Below are 15,078 nucleotides of genomic sequence, written 5' to 3'. Positions count from 1 at the left end.
TTTAGTGTACATATACCCGAGTCGAAATATTGAACTTACATTTAACTTCCGTTAACTTAATGAACTTACATCTAACTTAAATAACTTATTGGGCTTGATTATAACTTGAATCGACTTAAATAAAAATACTGACTTAATTATAACTAACCTGGAATAAAATTAACCCAGAGTGAACTTGAATATACTCCCAAGTCGAAATTTCAATCGTAAGTTGGAAGTATTGGAAGTCGAAGTCGTCATCTAGATATTCAATGTTGAAAAAGATGGACAAAATCAATTCCCTTCGGCCTTTCCGTGGGAGATTTTAGTAGAACGATCAAAATACTCCCGTTTTTGCATCATCCGCCCTACAGACTTGAACTTTGGCACAAATACTCTCAACAATCTTGCAAATCCCCCACCATTGATATTTTTTCCAAAAACTAACTCCGAAGGGGGTTTTACCGGAGTGAAAGATTGAAATACTTGCGTTTTGACATTATTTGACTTACAGGCGTGAACTTCGGCACAAATGTTCCCAACAATCTCACAAATCACCCACCATCGAAGTTTTCGAAAAAAATACCGATCACTTTGGGTTAATTTTATTCCAGGTAAGTTATAATTAAGTCAGTATTTTTATTTAAGTCGATTCAAGTTATAATCAAGCCCAATAAGTTATTTAAGTTAGATGTAAGTTCATTAAGCTTATGTAAGTTCTATATAAGTTCAATATTTCGACTCGGGTACCCTGCTTAAAAAATCCGATAGATTCTTATAGCTGTACGTATAAGGCCCCATACTTAACTATAGCGCCTGTCATAGAGCTCATTCATTCTCATAAAATCTCGAAGGGAATTTATGAGAATCTATTGGATTCTATGAGATTTTCTAAACAGGGTACCCTAAAACACACACACCAGCAAAATATGACAATCGAGCTTGGTATTTAAAAATTTCGCATTAATTAACAATATTATTATAAATTCAAAAGTCCTCAAATCTCCACTAATTTCGCGTAGCACGAATACGCTGTAGTTACTACACTCTATCAAAAATTAGCGGAGTGAACACGGAGTAGATCCGGAGTGAATCCAGAGTGGATGACTGTTTATTTAATTAATCCCCTCGGAGTGAAATTCACTCCTTTAAAGGAGTTTATTTTAATATTAAGACTCCGAATCGGAGTAAATGCGGATTGAAATAAAATCCAAATAACTCCAAAATCACTCCACTGAAAAAACAACTCCCTATTTACTTTGCATGCAGAGTGATTGTTTTTAAAAACCTTCGAAACTCCGAGTGACGGAGTGAATTCGGATTTAAATAAAAGGTTCCCTAACATTTCATCCGCAGACGTTAAATCCGCGACGTTGTAAATCGGTCATGTGCCCTTTTTTCAAAAGTTTTGTGTGTGTGTAATTACAATAGTATGTTAATACACCCACCCTTGCAATGTTACTGAAAAAATTAAATGACTAAATAAAGTAAATAAATTATTATAAAGTCGCGGATTTAATGTCTGCGGGCAAACATTCGTGATACCAAATAAAATCTGTCATCACTCTAAATTCACTCCCAATTTATTAAAGTGTAATGATATTATATTTAAACTTAAAACACCGATACATTATTATAAAATTTCACAATAATTAATTCCGTTTTTAATTTTTACATCGAACCTCACTAATACAGACTATATAATAATATGCAAGATAATATTTTCCGGTAAATTACAAATATTCATTGATAATAAAAATTTTTCCATCACGATACCGAAGTCTCTGTCGTAATTTAACAAATCGCGATTCACGTCTCATTGCGCGTCTACGTTTTTGTATTACCCTCTTAACAAAATTTTCGATACCAAAAACAATCGTACAGAATATCAAACCTATCGAAAAAACAAATAGGCTAAATTCAAAATCTTGAAAATCTAATAGACGATATTCCAAGGATGATTCTTTCGCCTCAATATCTTTTAATTTTTTGAAAGGATAATAGAATGACCGTTTGTCCCAATGATCTATTAAACCGGATTCTTGCAACCGCAACGCTATCTCATCGATTTTATTCTTCACCGCCCAATTCTTGCGCAGCCAAAAAGAAAGATAAGCTTTCATAAGAAATTTTTTTGATATGTATAGATTTTTATTCTCTACAGCCATTTTTAATTGAAAATGATACAACGCTAAGCAAGCTACTGTGTCATCATCGATAATTTTTTCATGACACTTATGCCTGGCGTCTAAAGAAGTATGAAAATACTTATCATCTGACACTCCCCATAATCCCCGAGATCGGATGTATTTTTCAACAACGGAATTCACATATATATTGTATTTAAAGTTATATAAGTCTTCTAACGTCTCTACATTTTTAATCTCTGGCTTCGTTACAAAACTTAATAGATATCCTTGCAATCCCGGAGTTACAATAAAAATTAAAATTGTTGTAATAATGAAAATAACGCGTATATATAATTTGTTTAATGGTACCAAGATACTCCTGCTCAAAAGCAAACTAAGTATATCTAAAAATCCTAAGCCGTACTGTCGGTTATTAATTCTTATTATTGCCACAAATGTAATAAACAACACAAATATAATAAATAATGTGATCTCGAGGTCGAAATACCCAGAAAAGTGTTCAAATACCCTCGTGATACCTCTCTTTTGAGTCAGTATCAAAAATCCATTTTCCTTATATATATTAATAGTGTCAACAAATGAATAGGCGCCATCTGCAATATAACGTTGATTCATACCAATATCCTGCGTGCCGTTGACTAAAGATTTTAAATATCCCACAGGAGTATCGTTGAAGAAATACCCGTTTTCGTCATAGCTAATTATCGGTGTGACATTTAAAGCGGAAAATAAACTCTCAAAAAACATATAATGAGTGTACGGCAGATATTTACCCAAGCTCTCTACATCGCTAACATTCTTTCGGGTAGAGTTTCTATTTATTTCGGGAGATGCCACTGCTTTTACTGCATAACCGTCCAAAAATTTAGTTTTGTCAAATGTCAGGTTCTGACAAATGCTTGTGTCTGTAAAATAAAATAAAAATCAATTAATCTCAACGCAATTCACTTTTATTTTAAGAAATTACCGTTTATGAGTGGCTGCTTATAGAGAGTCCATCTGTCATTTGGTTTGTCGATCGTGTCAACTTCTTCCCAAGAATTCGGAGCCCGTCTTGTGAAGGGATTAAAGGTATAGACCATTGTTTTGTTGTTTGAATTGTTACATATATAAAATGAAGAGAGTAAATCAGCTTTCCAAAGTGATTGAAGAACTTTTGAAGAATCTTTACATGAATTATCACGATTTTCAATCACAAAAAAGTGAGAAATAATGTTCCACCAAGAAGAAGATTGTAGATTGCTCAGCAACGATCGGGATTCCACAATTGAATCAGCAGATATAAGATATGTAGGATACGCCGGATTGTATAATTGAATATTATTTGATTTAATATAATCATCAATCAGCATGATAGTAGTTGAATAATCATCGCCCTCCCATGACGATGGGTAAATTAAATCAATCAAATCGTTACTTACAATAAGAGGGTTTAGCCGGTCCGGAACACACATCTTCAATATATCTAACTATGAATACATTAATCAAACCAATGAATGAATTGCAATTAATGATAAATAATAACAACAGTATCATAATTTATTTACCACTTGATCGTAAGTCGAGAGATGATCTTCATTACGCGATGCATTTGACCATTCTATCTTGTTGCACGTATTAAAAATTATTACTAGCCAGCAAATAATCTTTTTAATCCACCCCATTGTAATTACTCTTTATAAAGACTTTATAGATAAGCAAATTCAACAAATTTTATTGCGTTTTTCAATACAATTTCTTTTAAATAAATTTAAAAATGTAAAAATTGAAAGATATAAATAATTTTAAAGAAGTACATTAATCAACGTCTTTCTATTCTGTATTAAATTATTTGTGCTAATTGCAACAACTCTCTTTAACGTAGCTATCGCAACTGAACGGAAAAACATTATTTGCATAGCACTCACTTGAAGGATAATTATTTTTATTTATAATATTCTACGTTGTGTAAATTCATGAGCCTAATCAATAACACTAATTATTTTATTGAGTAGATAGAGAGCAATGTATACCGTAAGTGTATTATACTATTACTAGTAGTACTAGCTGTATTGAATTTTTTTCCAGGGTCTGTTGTCTGCTAATTTAAATAATTGGAAAGAATATCATCTTCCGTGTCATAAAAAACCACGTCAACCATTTGCCAATCATTTTGATTGCATCTATGAACTTGCATGATATCCAAACACAAGTAGGGGAGGGCGGGGCAGAGCGGCCCCCCTGAAATTTTGATAAAAAAAAAAAATTTTTTTTTTTCGCCTAATTACTATAAATCCGATATGTTTGCGCATTTTTACCCCTACACTGAAAAAAATAATCGCTAGCTGCTAGCGATTTTTTTCTTTAGCAGCTAGCGATTTTTAATCGTTAGCTGCAAGCGATTATTTCGCTAGCGGCTAGCGATTTTTTCTTTGGCAGCTAGCGATTTTTAATCGTTAGCTGCAAGCGATTATTTCTCTAGCTGCTAGCGATTTTTTCTTTAGCAGCTAGCGATTAAAAATCGCTTGCTGCAAGCGATTATTTCGCTAGCTGCTAGCGATTTTATCTTTAGCGGGTAGCGATTAATAATCGCTTGCTGGAAGCGATTATTTCGCTAGCTGGAAGGGATTTTTTCTTTAGCAGGTAGCGATTAAAAATCGCTTGCTGGAAGCGATTTTTTCTTTGGCAGGGAGCGATTAAAAATACTGTTTTTATCATTGAAATAAATTTATAAATACATATTCATTTAAAAATACATATTCATATATATATATATATATATATACATAAATATATATAAATATTTATATATATTTATATATATATATATGTATATATATTATATATACATATATATATATATATATATATATATATATATATATATATATATATATATATATATATATACATAAATATATATAAATATTTATATATATATTTATGTATATATATATGTATATATATTATATATACATATATATATATATATATATATAAATATATATATAGGGGAAGGGGGGGCAAAACGGGGTAGGGTGGGCAAAACGGGGTACCCTCAAAATTTTATGAAAAAAAAAAATTTTTTTTTTTCGTCTAATTAGTATAAATCCGATATATTTGCGCACTTTTAGCCCTACGCATGACACCTGGGGCAAAATGGACCAGCCGAAAATCCTGAAAAAATGATTCTTTCAAATTTTTATCGTTAAATTAAAAAAAATTTGATATAATTCCGCATTTTTAGCCTTACCCAAAACACCTAGGGCAAAATGGACCAGCCGAAAATTTTAAAAAAAAAATGATTCTTTCATATTTTTATCGTCAAATTGAAAAAAATATAATACACTAATCCATTTTTCGGCTGATTTGTTATAGCTGGGGCAAATTTGGCCACTAAAAATATTCGAAAATAATATTTTATTTTTTTATTGATAAAATATTTTAAATAATGCAAAATAATCTGCAATCTAAAAAATCAAAAAACACGTTTTTTGGGTTCAAAATAATGACAAATAAGAAATACAGAATTATTTTTTTTCATTAAATAGCAATTAGTAATTAAGCTAATCGAGGGAAAACCGATTTATTACACTTAAAAAAATTTTTCTTGAGTATTATAAAACCAAAAATAGTTGTCAAGAGAAAGAAGTACATTCTTAATAATGAAAACAATTTAAAAAAAAAAAAAAAAAAATATCATTTTTTGGAGGGAGGCCTCTCTGCCCCACAAAAATTTTTTATTTTGCCTTCGTGTCCACCAATGATGTGAAATGTAATTTTTCTTTATGTATATTACATATAAAAGATTCAAGTAATAAAATTTGATCAATTTTCAGAAATTTTTTTTTTTCAACTTTTTTTAAGGGTACCCCGTTTTGCCCGCCAAAAATAAAAATTTTATTTTCCAACGGCAGCTAAAAATTTTGTCTATTTACCTCGAATATCACTAAAAACAAAAAGATTTAGCGTATTTTAGCCCTCGAAAACTTAGTATTTCCTTAGGTACCCCGTTTTGCCCCCCCTTCCCCTATATATATATAAATATATATATATATATAAATATATATATATATATAAATATATATAAATATTTATATATATTTATGTATATATATATATATATATGAATATGTATATTTATAAATTTATTTCAATGATAAAAACAGTATTTTTAATCGCTCCCTGCCAAAGAAAAAATCGCTTCCAGCTAGCGAAAAAATCGCTTCCAGCAAGCGATTTTTAATCGCTACTTGCTAGCGAATAAATCGCTTCCAGCTAGCGAAATAATCGCTTCCAGCAAGCGATTATTAATCGCTACCCGCTAAAGAAAAAATCGCTAGCAGCTAGCGAAATAATCGCTTGCAGCTAACGATTGAAAATCGCTAGCTGCTAAAGAAAAAATCGCTAGCCGCTAGCGAAATAATCGCTTGCAGCTAACGATTAAAAATCGCTAGCTGCTAAAGAAAAAAATCGCTAGCAGCTAGCGATTTTTTTTTTCAGTGTACGCATGACATTTGGGGCAAAATGGACAAGCCCAAAATTTTGAAAAAGTGATTTTTTCATATTTTTATCGTCAAATTAAAAAAAAATGATTATAATTCCACATTTCTAGCCCTACGCATAACACCTGGGGCAAAATGGACCAGCCGAAACTTCCGAAAAAATTATTTTTTCATTTTTTTCGGCCGTTTCTTTATGTAAGAGGCAAATTTGGTCACTAAAAATTTATAAAAATTAAATTTTTTTTTTTAGTTGATAAATTTTTGGAATAAAGTAAAATTATAGAATTGATTTTTTTTTTATTAAATAACAATTAGTAATTAAGGTAATCGAGAGTGAACGATTTTTTACGCTTTAAAAAATTTTTTCGAGCAATATAAGACCAAAAATAGTTGTCAAGAGAAAGAAATACATTCTTGATGATGAAAACAATTTAAAAAAAAAAAAAAACGAAAAAAAAATTTTTTTTTTATCACTTTTTGGAGGGGGCCGCTCTGCCCCACAAAAAAACAAAAATTTTTTCAGAATTTTGGCAAAATGTCCATAAATTTGTTCGAAATAGGACAAAAGTAAAGTGATCTTATGGTTGAAAGCCACAAAAAATAATAATTGGCTTAGGGGGGCCGCTCTGCCCCACCCTCCCCTATATTATCGAAATATGGTAAATTAAATTTTTGAACCCATAATGACGAACAACAGTATTGATTATTATTTTATTTTTGATTTAATTTACATAAACGTCAAAGATACAAAAATGTACAACAATCTGTTTCCAAATTTATTATATGTTTAATCAAAATATATTTGATTACTATCTCTGATTCAAAACTCCGATTCAATCCGTGTAAATTCACTCGAGTTTGAATTGAAATATGTTTAAGCAAGAGCTTCAATAAAATTTTCAAAGTCATATATAGGGGATGGGGGAAGGGGGTCAAAAAGAGGTAGGGTAGGCAAAACGGAGTACCCCCAAAATTTTATAAAAAAAAAATTTTATATTTTCAATGGTTTTTAAAAATTCCAAAATCTTTTTTGTAAATATAATTGAGCGTTTTTTGAATTTTTTTTTGTTAAACTTTTTCAAAATCAGTTGTCAGTTGAAAAATAGAAATTTGTTTTATGATACACTGTAAAAAATCCGGAGTGAATCCGGAGTGAATTGGGAGTGAAATAAAATCCGAATTCACTCCGGATTCACTCCGTCACTCGGAGTTCCGGAGTTTTAAAAAAAATCACTCCGCATGCGGAGTGAATTGGGAGTTTTTTTTTAGCGGAGTGATTGCGGAGTGACGCGGATTTTATTTCACTCCCAATTCACTCCGGTCCGGAGTTTTAATACTTAAATAAATTTATATTAATTTATATGAAACAATGTGTGTGTGTGTGCGAGTGTGTGTTTGCGTGCATGTGTGTGTTTGTGTGCGTGTGTGCAAATATGTTCATGTGTGAAAATTTGTGCGTGTGTGCAAATTTGTGCGTGTGTGCAAATGTGTGTGTGTGAAAATGTGTGCGTGCGAGTGCGCGTGTGTGCCTAAATATGTATGTGTGTATGTGTGTGCATATCAGCTGATCAATAATGTAATACGCGAATTTTTACTTCGATTATATTATGTGGAGTTATATTATATTAATAATATTTTCAAAACTCCGCTTCGGAGTGAATTTCACTCCGGAGGGATTAAATTAATAAAAAATTATCTACTCCGCGAAAACTCCCCTGCGGAGTGAATTTCACTCCGAGGGGAGTGAATAATTAAAAATTCATTCACTCCGCATTCACTCCGCATTCACTCCGGATTTAATCCGCATTCACTCCGCGAATTTTTTACAGTGTAAAAACTTTTAAAAATTTATTTTCCTTCTTTTGTATCCAATAATCATGCAAAATATAATTTTTCTTCATATAAATTACTTGCAAAATAGTTTAACTTGATCGAATTCATTTAAAATCCAGAAATTTTTTCTGTTATCTTTCTAGGGGGTGCCCCATTTTGCCCGCAGAATTGAAAGATTTTTTTTTTCAACGGTAACTGAAAATTTTCTCTATTTACTTTGAATCTCATTAAAAAAAAAAAAAAGATTTAGTGTATTTGAGTCCTCGAAAATTTGGTATTTCCTTAAGTACCCCATTTTGCCCCTCCCACCCCTAAATTATGAAGAATTATAAACAAAACTATAAATTGAATTGCATATATTCAGTCAGAGTGATACTCGGATAAAATCATTATTCATTCTCAAATTGAATCACAGTTATACAGAACATGCAAGATAATATATATTTTTGGGTATATACATACCCATAAAACACACATCAGCAAAATATCACAATCGGACTCAGAATTTGAAAATTTCGCATTAATTGACAATATTATTATAAATTTAAAAGTCAACTCAAATCTCCATTAATTCTGCGGAGTACAAATACGACAATTCAATATTTAAATACGCTGTAGTTACTACACTATCAAAAATTAGCGGAGTGAACACGGAATAAATCCAGAGTGAATACGGAGCGGATGACTGTTTCTTGAATTAATCCCCTCGAAACGAAATTCTCTCCTTTAAAGGAGTTTAATTTTATAGAAAGACCCCGAAACCGAGTGAATTCAAACTTACGTAAAATCCGTAATCACTCCGGATTCACTTCCAATTTTTTACAGCGTAATAATATTATATTTTAACTTTAACTATCAATAACTTATCATCAAACGTGCGAAAAAGTTCATGATAAATAATTCTGTTATTCATTTTGAGACCGAACCACACTAATATACAGACTAATACAGATAATATGAAAGAGAATATTTTCCGGTAAATTACAAATATTCATTGATAATAAAAATTTTTCCATCACGGTACCGAAGTCTCTGTCGTAATTTAACTAATCGCGATTTACGTCTCATTGCGCGTCTACGTTTTTGTATTACCCTCTGAATGAAGTTTTCGATACCAAAAACAATCGTACAGAGAATCAAACCTATTGATAAAACAAATAGAGCAAATTCAAAATCTTGAAAATCTAATTGGCGATAGTCAACGGATGATTCTTTCGCTTCAATATCTTTTAATTTTTTGAAAGGATAATGTAATGACTGTTTTTCCCAATTATAAAATAAACCCGACTCTTGCAACCGTGACGCTATCTGATCAATTTTGTTCTTCAATATCCAGTTCTTGCGCACCCAAAAAGAATCATATCTTTTTAAAACAACTTCCTTTGACATATGCAGATTATTATACTTTAGCGCGTAAAGTAATTGAATATAGAACAAAGCCAAACAAGCCGTTGTGTTATCATAAACAATTCGAGAATAACATTCACGTCTATTGTCGAAAGTAATATGTAGATATTTCTCATCTAAGTCTCCCCATAATCCTTGTTCACGAATAAATTGTTCGATACTAGGATGAGCATAGAGATTATATTTTAGATCGTGTGCGTCTTTCATATTCTCAACATTTTTAAGTTCTGGTTTCGTTATAAAACTTAGAAAATATCCTTGCAAGCACGAAGTTACAATAAAAATAATAAATGTCGCCAAAACAAAAATAATGCGCATGTATAGTTTATTCAATGGTACTAAGATATCTCTGCTTAAAGTCAAACTAAGTATATCTAAAAATGCTAAGTCGTACTGTCGATTATTATTTCTTATTATTGCAACAAATGTAATAAACAACACAAATATAATAAATAATGCGATCTCGAGGTCAAAATACTCAGAAACTTGCTCAAATACCGTTGTGACACCTCTCTTTTGAGTCAGTATCAAAAATCCATTTTCCTTATAGATTCTAATAGTGTCAACTAATGAAGATTCATTACCGGCGATAAAACGTTCATTCATAACAATATCCTGCGTTCCGTTTATTAAAGATTTTAAATATCCTATAGGAGTATTATTAAGAAACCGAGCGTGTTCGCCATAGCTAAATATTGGTGTGGCATTTAAAGCGAAAAATAAAGTTTTGAAAAACATATAGTGAGAGTAAGGATAATGTTTACGCAAGCTGACATCATTCGGCATTCCTGAGTTTGACCAATTTGTATTCAATTCAGGATATCCTACTGCTTTAACTGCATAACCGTCCAAAAATTTAGTTTTGTCAAATGTCAGGTTCTGACATATGCTTGTGTCTGTAAAATAAAATAGAAATCAATTAATCTCAACGCAGTTCACTTTAATTTCAAGAAATTACCGTTTATGAGTGGCTGATTATAAAGAGTCCACCTGTCGTTTGGTTTGTCGATCTTGTCAACTTCTTCCCAAAAATTCGGAGCCCGTCTTGTGAAGGGATTAAAGGTATAGACCATTGTTTTGTTGTGTGAATCGTTACATATATAAAATGAAGAGAGTAAATCAGCTTTCCAAAGTGATTGAAGAACTTTTAAAGAATCTTTACATAAATTATCACGATTTTCGATCACAAAAAAGTGAGAAATAATGTTCCACCAAGAAGAAGATTGCAGATTGCTCAGCAACGATCGGGATTTCACAATTAAATCAGCAGGCAAGAGATATGTAGGATACGCCCGATTGTACAATTGAATATTATTTGTTTTAATATAATCATCAATCAGCATGATAGTAGTTGAATAATCATCGCCCTCCCATGACGATGGGTAAATTAAGTCAATTAAATCATTACTTACAATGAGAGGGTTTAGCTGGTCCGGAACACACAACTTCAATATATCTATCTATAAATATATTAATTAAATCAATGAATGAATTGCAATAACTGATGATTAATAACGACAATTTCATAATTTATTTACCACTTGATTGTAAGTCGAGAGATGATCTTCATTACGCGATGCATTTGAAAATTTTGTCTTGTTGCACGTATTTAAAACTATTACTAGCCAGCAAATAAACTTTTTAATCCACCCCATTGTAATTACTCTTTATGAAGACTTTATATATAATCAAAAGTAAATTTTATTGATTTTTTTCAACACAATGTATGTTAAATTAATTTAAAAGTGTGAAAATTGAAGAACATTATTAATTTTAACGAAATACATTAAAAAAAGTCTTTCTATTCTGTATTAAATTATTTATGCTAATTGCAACAATTTCCTTTAGCGTGACTATCGCAACTGAACGGAAAAACACAATGCACGTAGCACTAATTGCCGTATAATTTTTCAAATTTATTATAATGCATGTTGGGTAAGTTCACAAGCCTAATCGATACACGGAAAAAAATTATTAGTAAATATTACTGAGTAGAACGTAAGAAATTAATAACAGATGCATTTTTTTGACAAGTGTCTTTTAGTTGTTTAAGGTTTAAGTAGTAATTTTAAATAGTCGAGCAGTATATTTAAACGATTAACTGTTAATTATAGCAGTTTAAAAACTAAAATCATAATTTTACTAATTGAAACGACATTAGTTATTGAACATAACATTAATAATTAGAAGTTGAACTACGATTATTGTCAATCATTTTTTTCCGTGTAACAGTATTCATTTTATTGAGAAAATAGAGTGCAATGCATATGCTCAACTGCATTGTGCTATTACTATAGTATTACTAGCCAATTTAAATAATCAGACTGTGAAATTTTTCTAGATTGTGATAATAAGTCCATAACAATTTGTAATACAATCGTCGTAAGTATTAATTTTTTTATGATAATTTGTGACATTTATAATTCAGTTTGCGTTTATGGCTTACATATTACTCTAGCGTTACGCCGAGATCATATCATTTCGAACAATGAAAATTTATCGACCATAGATATATGTACAAATATCAGTAACATGCAAGACATTCTCACATACTATTATATATTTTATTTGATGGAGTTATAAAAGTTATCTCGCCTATATATATCAAATAATACTAACATACATTAATCATATATAAACCATGAAAAATTTTGAACAAAACTATAATAAATGAATCGCATAATCAGTCAGAGTGACATCGAATAACATCATTATCAATTTAAATGATATTTACTACTATCGAACTCAGTTTGAAATTTGTACCATAACTCGATGATAACTTTTACCATAAAATTCTCCCCGTGTAGTGTATTTTTGGTATACCCATGAAGTACGCATTAGCAAACTATTACAATCAGAATTAGTACTTAAAAATTTCTCATTAAGGAAAAATATTATTATGGATTTAAAAGTCAACTCAGATCTCTACTAATTGCGCGGAAAACGAATCACGAAAATTCAATTTTTCAACACACTGTGGTTACTAATGATATTAATTTTTCACTTTAAACATCAATACATTATCATCAAAGGTGCGAAAAATTTAATGATAACTAATTCCATTGTTAATTTTGTAATCAAACCACACTAAGACAGACTAATATGCAAGAGAATATTGTTCAGTAAATCACAAATATTCATTGATAATAAAAATTTTTCCATCACGGTACCGAAGTCTCTGTCGTAATTTAACAAATCGCGGTTCACGTCTCATTGCACGTCTACGTTTTTGTATCACCCTCTTAATGAAGTTTTCGATACCAAAAACGATCGTACAGAAAATCAAACCTATCGATAAAACAAATAGAGCAAATTCAAAATCTTGAAAATCTAATTGACGATAGTCCAAGGATGATTCTTTCGCCTCAATATCTTTTAATTTTTTGAAAGGATAACGGAATGAACGTTTCTCCCAATAATCAATGAAACCCGATTCTTGCAACCGTGATGCTATCTGATCAACTTTGTTCTTCAACACCCAGTTCTTGCGCACCAAAAAAGATTCATGTCTTTTTGAAACAAATCCCTTCGATATATGCAGATTATTATGCTTCAACGCCTGAGTTAATAGATAATAATATAAAGCTAAACAAGCCGTTGTGTTATCATGAAAAATTCGAGGAAAACATTCACGTCTATTATGTGAAGTTATATGTATATATTTCTCATCTAAGTCTCCCCACAATCCTTGTTCGCGAATAAATTTCTCCATACTAGAATGCGCATATAGATTATATTTGAGGTCGTATACGTCTTGTAAATCATCAACATTTTTAATTTCTGGTTTGGTTATGAAACTTAAAAAATATCCTTGCAAACACGGAGTTACAATAAAAATTAAAATTGTTGTCAAGATGAAAATAACGCGTATGTATAGTCTGTTTAATGGTACTAAGATACTTCTGCTCAAAGTCAAACTCAGTATATCTAAAAATCCTAAGCCGTACTGTCGGTTATTATTTCTTACTATTGCTACGAATGTAATAAACAACACAAAGATGATAAATAATGTGGTCTCGAAGTCAAAATACCCAGAAACTTGTTCAAATACCCTCGTGATACCTCTCTTTTGAGTCAGTATCATAAATCCATTCTCCTTATATATTTTAATTGTATCAACAAAGAAAGAAGCATTACTTGCGACAGAACGGACATTTAAACTGATATCCTGTGTGCCGTTTATCAAAGATTTTAAAAATCCTACAGGAGTATTATTAACAAAATTGCCGTTTTCGTCAAAGCTAAATATGGGAGTGACATTTAACGCGGGAAATAAACTCTTAAAAAACATATAGTGAGTGTAAGGTAAATGTGTACTCAAGCTTTCATCATCCGGAATTCCAAAGTTTGATGAATTTGTATTCAATTCAGGATATCCTACTGCTTTAACTGCGTAGCCGTCCAAAAATTTAGTTTTGTCAAATGTCAGGTTCTGACATATGCTTGTGTCTGTGAAATAAAATAAAAATCAATTAATCTCAATGCAATTTACTTTAATTTTATGAATATTTACCGTTTATGAATGGTTGTTTATAGAGAGTCCATCTGTCATTTGGTTTGTCGATCGTGTCAACTTCTTCCCAAGGATTCGGAGCCCGTCTTGTGAAGGGATTAAAGATATAGACCATTGTTTTGTTGTTTGAATCGTTACATATATAAAATGAAGAGAGTAAATCAGCTTTCCAGAGTGATTGAAGAACTTTTGAAGAATCTTTACATAAATTATCACGATTTTCAATCACAAAAAAGTGAGAAATAATGTTCCACCAAGAAGAAGATTGCAGATTGCTCAGCAACGATCGGGATTTCACAATTAAATCAGCAGATAAGAGATATGTAGGATACGTCGGATTGTACAATTGAATATTGTTATTTTTTAAATCTTCATCAATCAGCATGATAGTAGTGGAATAATCATCGCCCTCCCATGACGATGGGTAAATTAAATCAATCAAATCATTACTTACAATGAGCGGGTTTAGCCGGTCCGGAACACACATTTTCAATATATCTAACTATAAATATATTAGATTAATCAATAAATGAATTGCAATAAACGATGATTGATAACAACAATATCATAATTTATTTACCACTTGATTGTAAGTCGAGAGATGATCTTCATTACGTGATGCATTTGAACATTCTATCTTGTTGCACGTATTTAAAATTATTACTAGCCAGCAAATAAACTTTTGAATCCTCCCCATTGTAAATACTCTTTA

The 15,078-nt window shown here is 30.9% G+C and overlaps 2 protein-coding genes across 2 annotated transcripts; both read right to left on the bottom strand.

Moving 5' to 3' along the window:
• Positions 1 to 627: 627 nt before the first annotated feature.
• On the bottom strand, positions 628 to 4,089 carry LOC130668005 (uncharacterized). The gene is made up of 3 exons (XM_057469978.1): positions 3,677 to 4,089; positions 3,097 to 3,598; positions 628 to 3,034 (listed from the first exon to the last, which is right to left on the bottom strand). The coding sequence occupies exons 1-3, from the start codon at positions 3,791 to 3,793 to the stop codon at positions 1,713 to 1,715; spliced, it is 1,941 nt and encodes a 646-aa protein (XP_057325961.1). The 5' UTR covers positions 3,794 to 4,089; the 3' UTR covers positions 628 to 1,712.
• A 4,738-nt stretch (positions 4,090 to 8,827) lies between these two features.
• LOC130667802 (uncharacterized) lies at positions 8,828 to 14,856 on the bottom strand. The gene is made up of 4 exons (XM_057469654.1): positions 14,367 to 14,856; positions 11,392 to 14,302; positions 10,812 to 11,313; positions 8,828 to 10,749 (listed from the first exon to the last, which is right to left on the bottom strand). The coding sequence occupies exons 2-4, from the start codon at positions 11,506 to 11,508 to the stop codon at positions 9,428 to 9,430; spliced, it is 1,941 nt and encodes a 646-aa protein (XP_057325637.1). The 5' UTR covers positions 11,509 to 14,302; positions 14,367 to 14,856; the 3' UTR covers positions 8,828 to 9,427.
• Positions 14,857 to 15,078: the final 222 nt, after the last annotated feature.

This window comes from Microplitis mediator, chromosome 5, assembly GCF_029852145.1.
Source record: "Microplitis mediator isolate UGA2020A chromosome 5, iyMicMedi2.1, whole genome shotgun sequence".
NCBI lineage: Eukaryota > Metazoa > Arthropoda > Insecta > Hymenoptera > Braconidae > Microplitis > Microplitis mediator.
The sequence above is the reverse complement of the archived record's forward strand: the minus strand, read 5'-3'. Positions and strand labels throughout refer to the sequence as shown.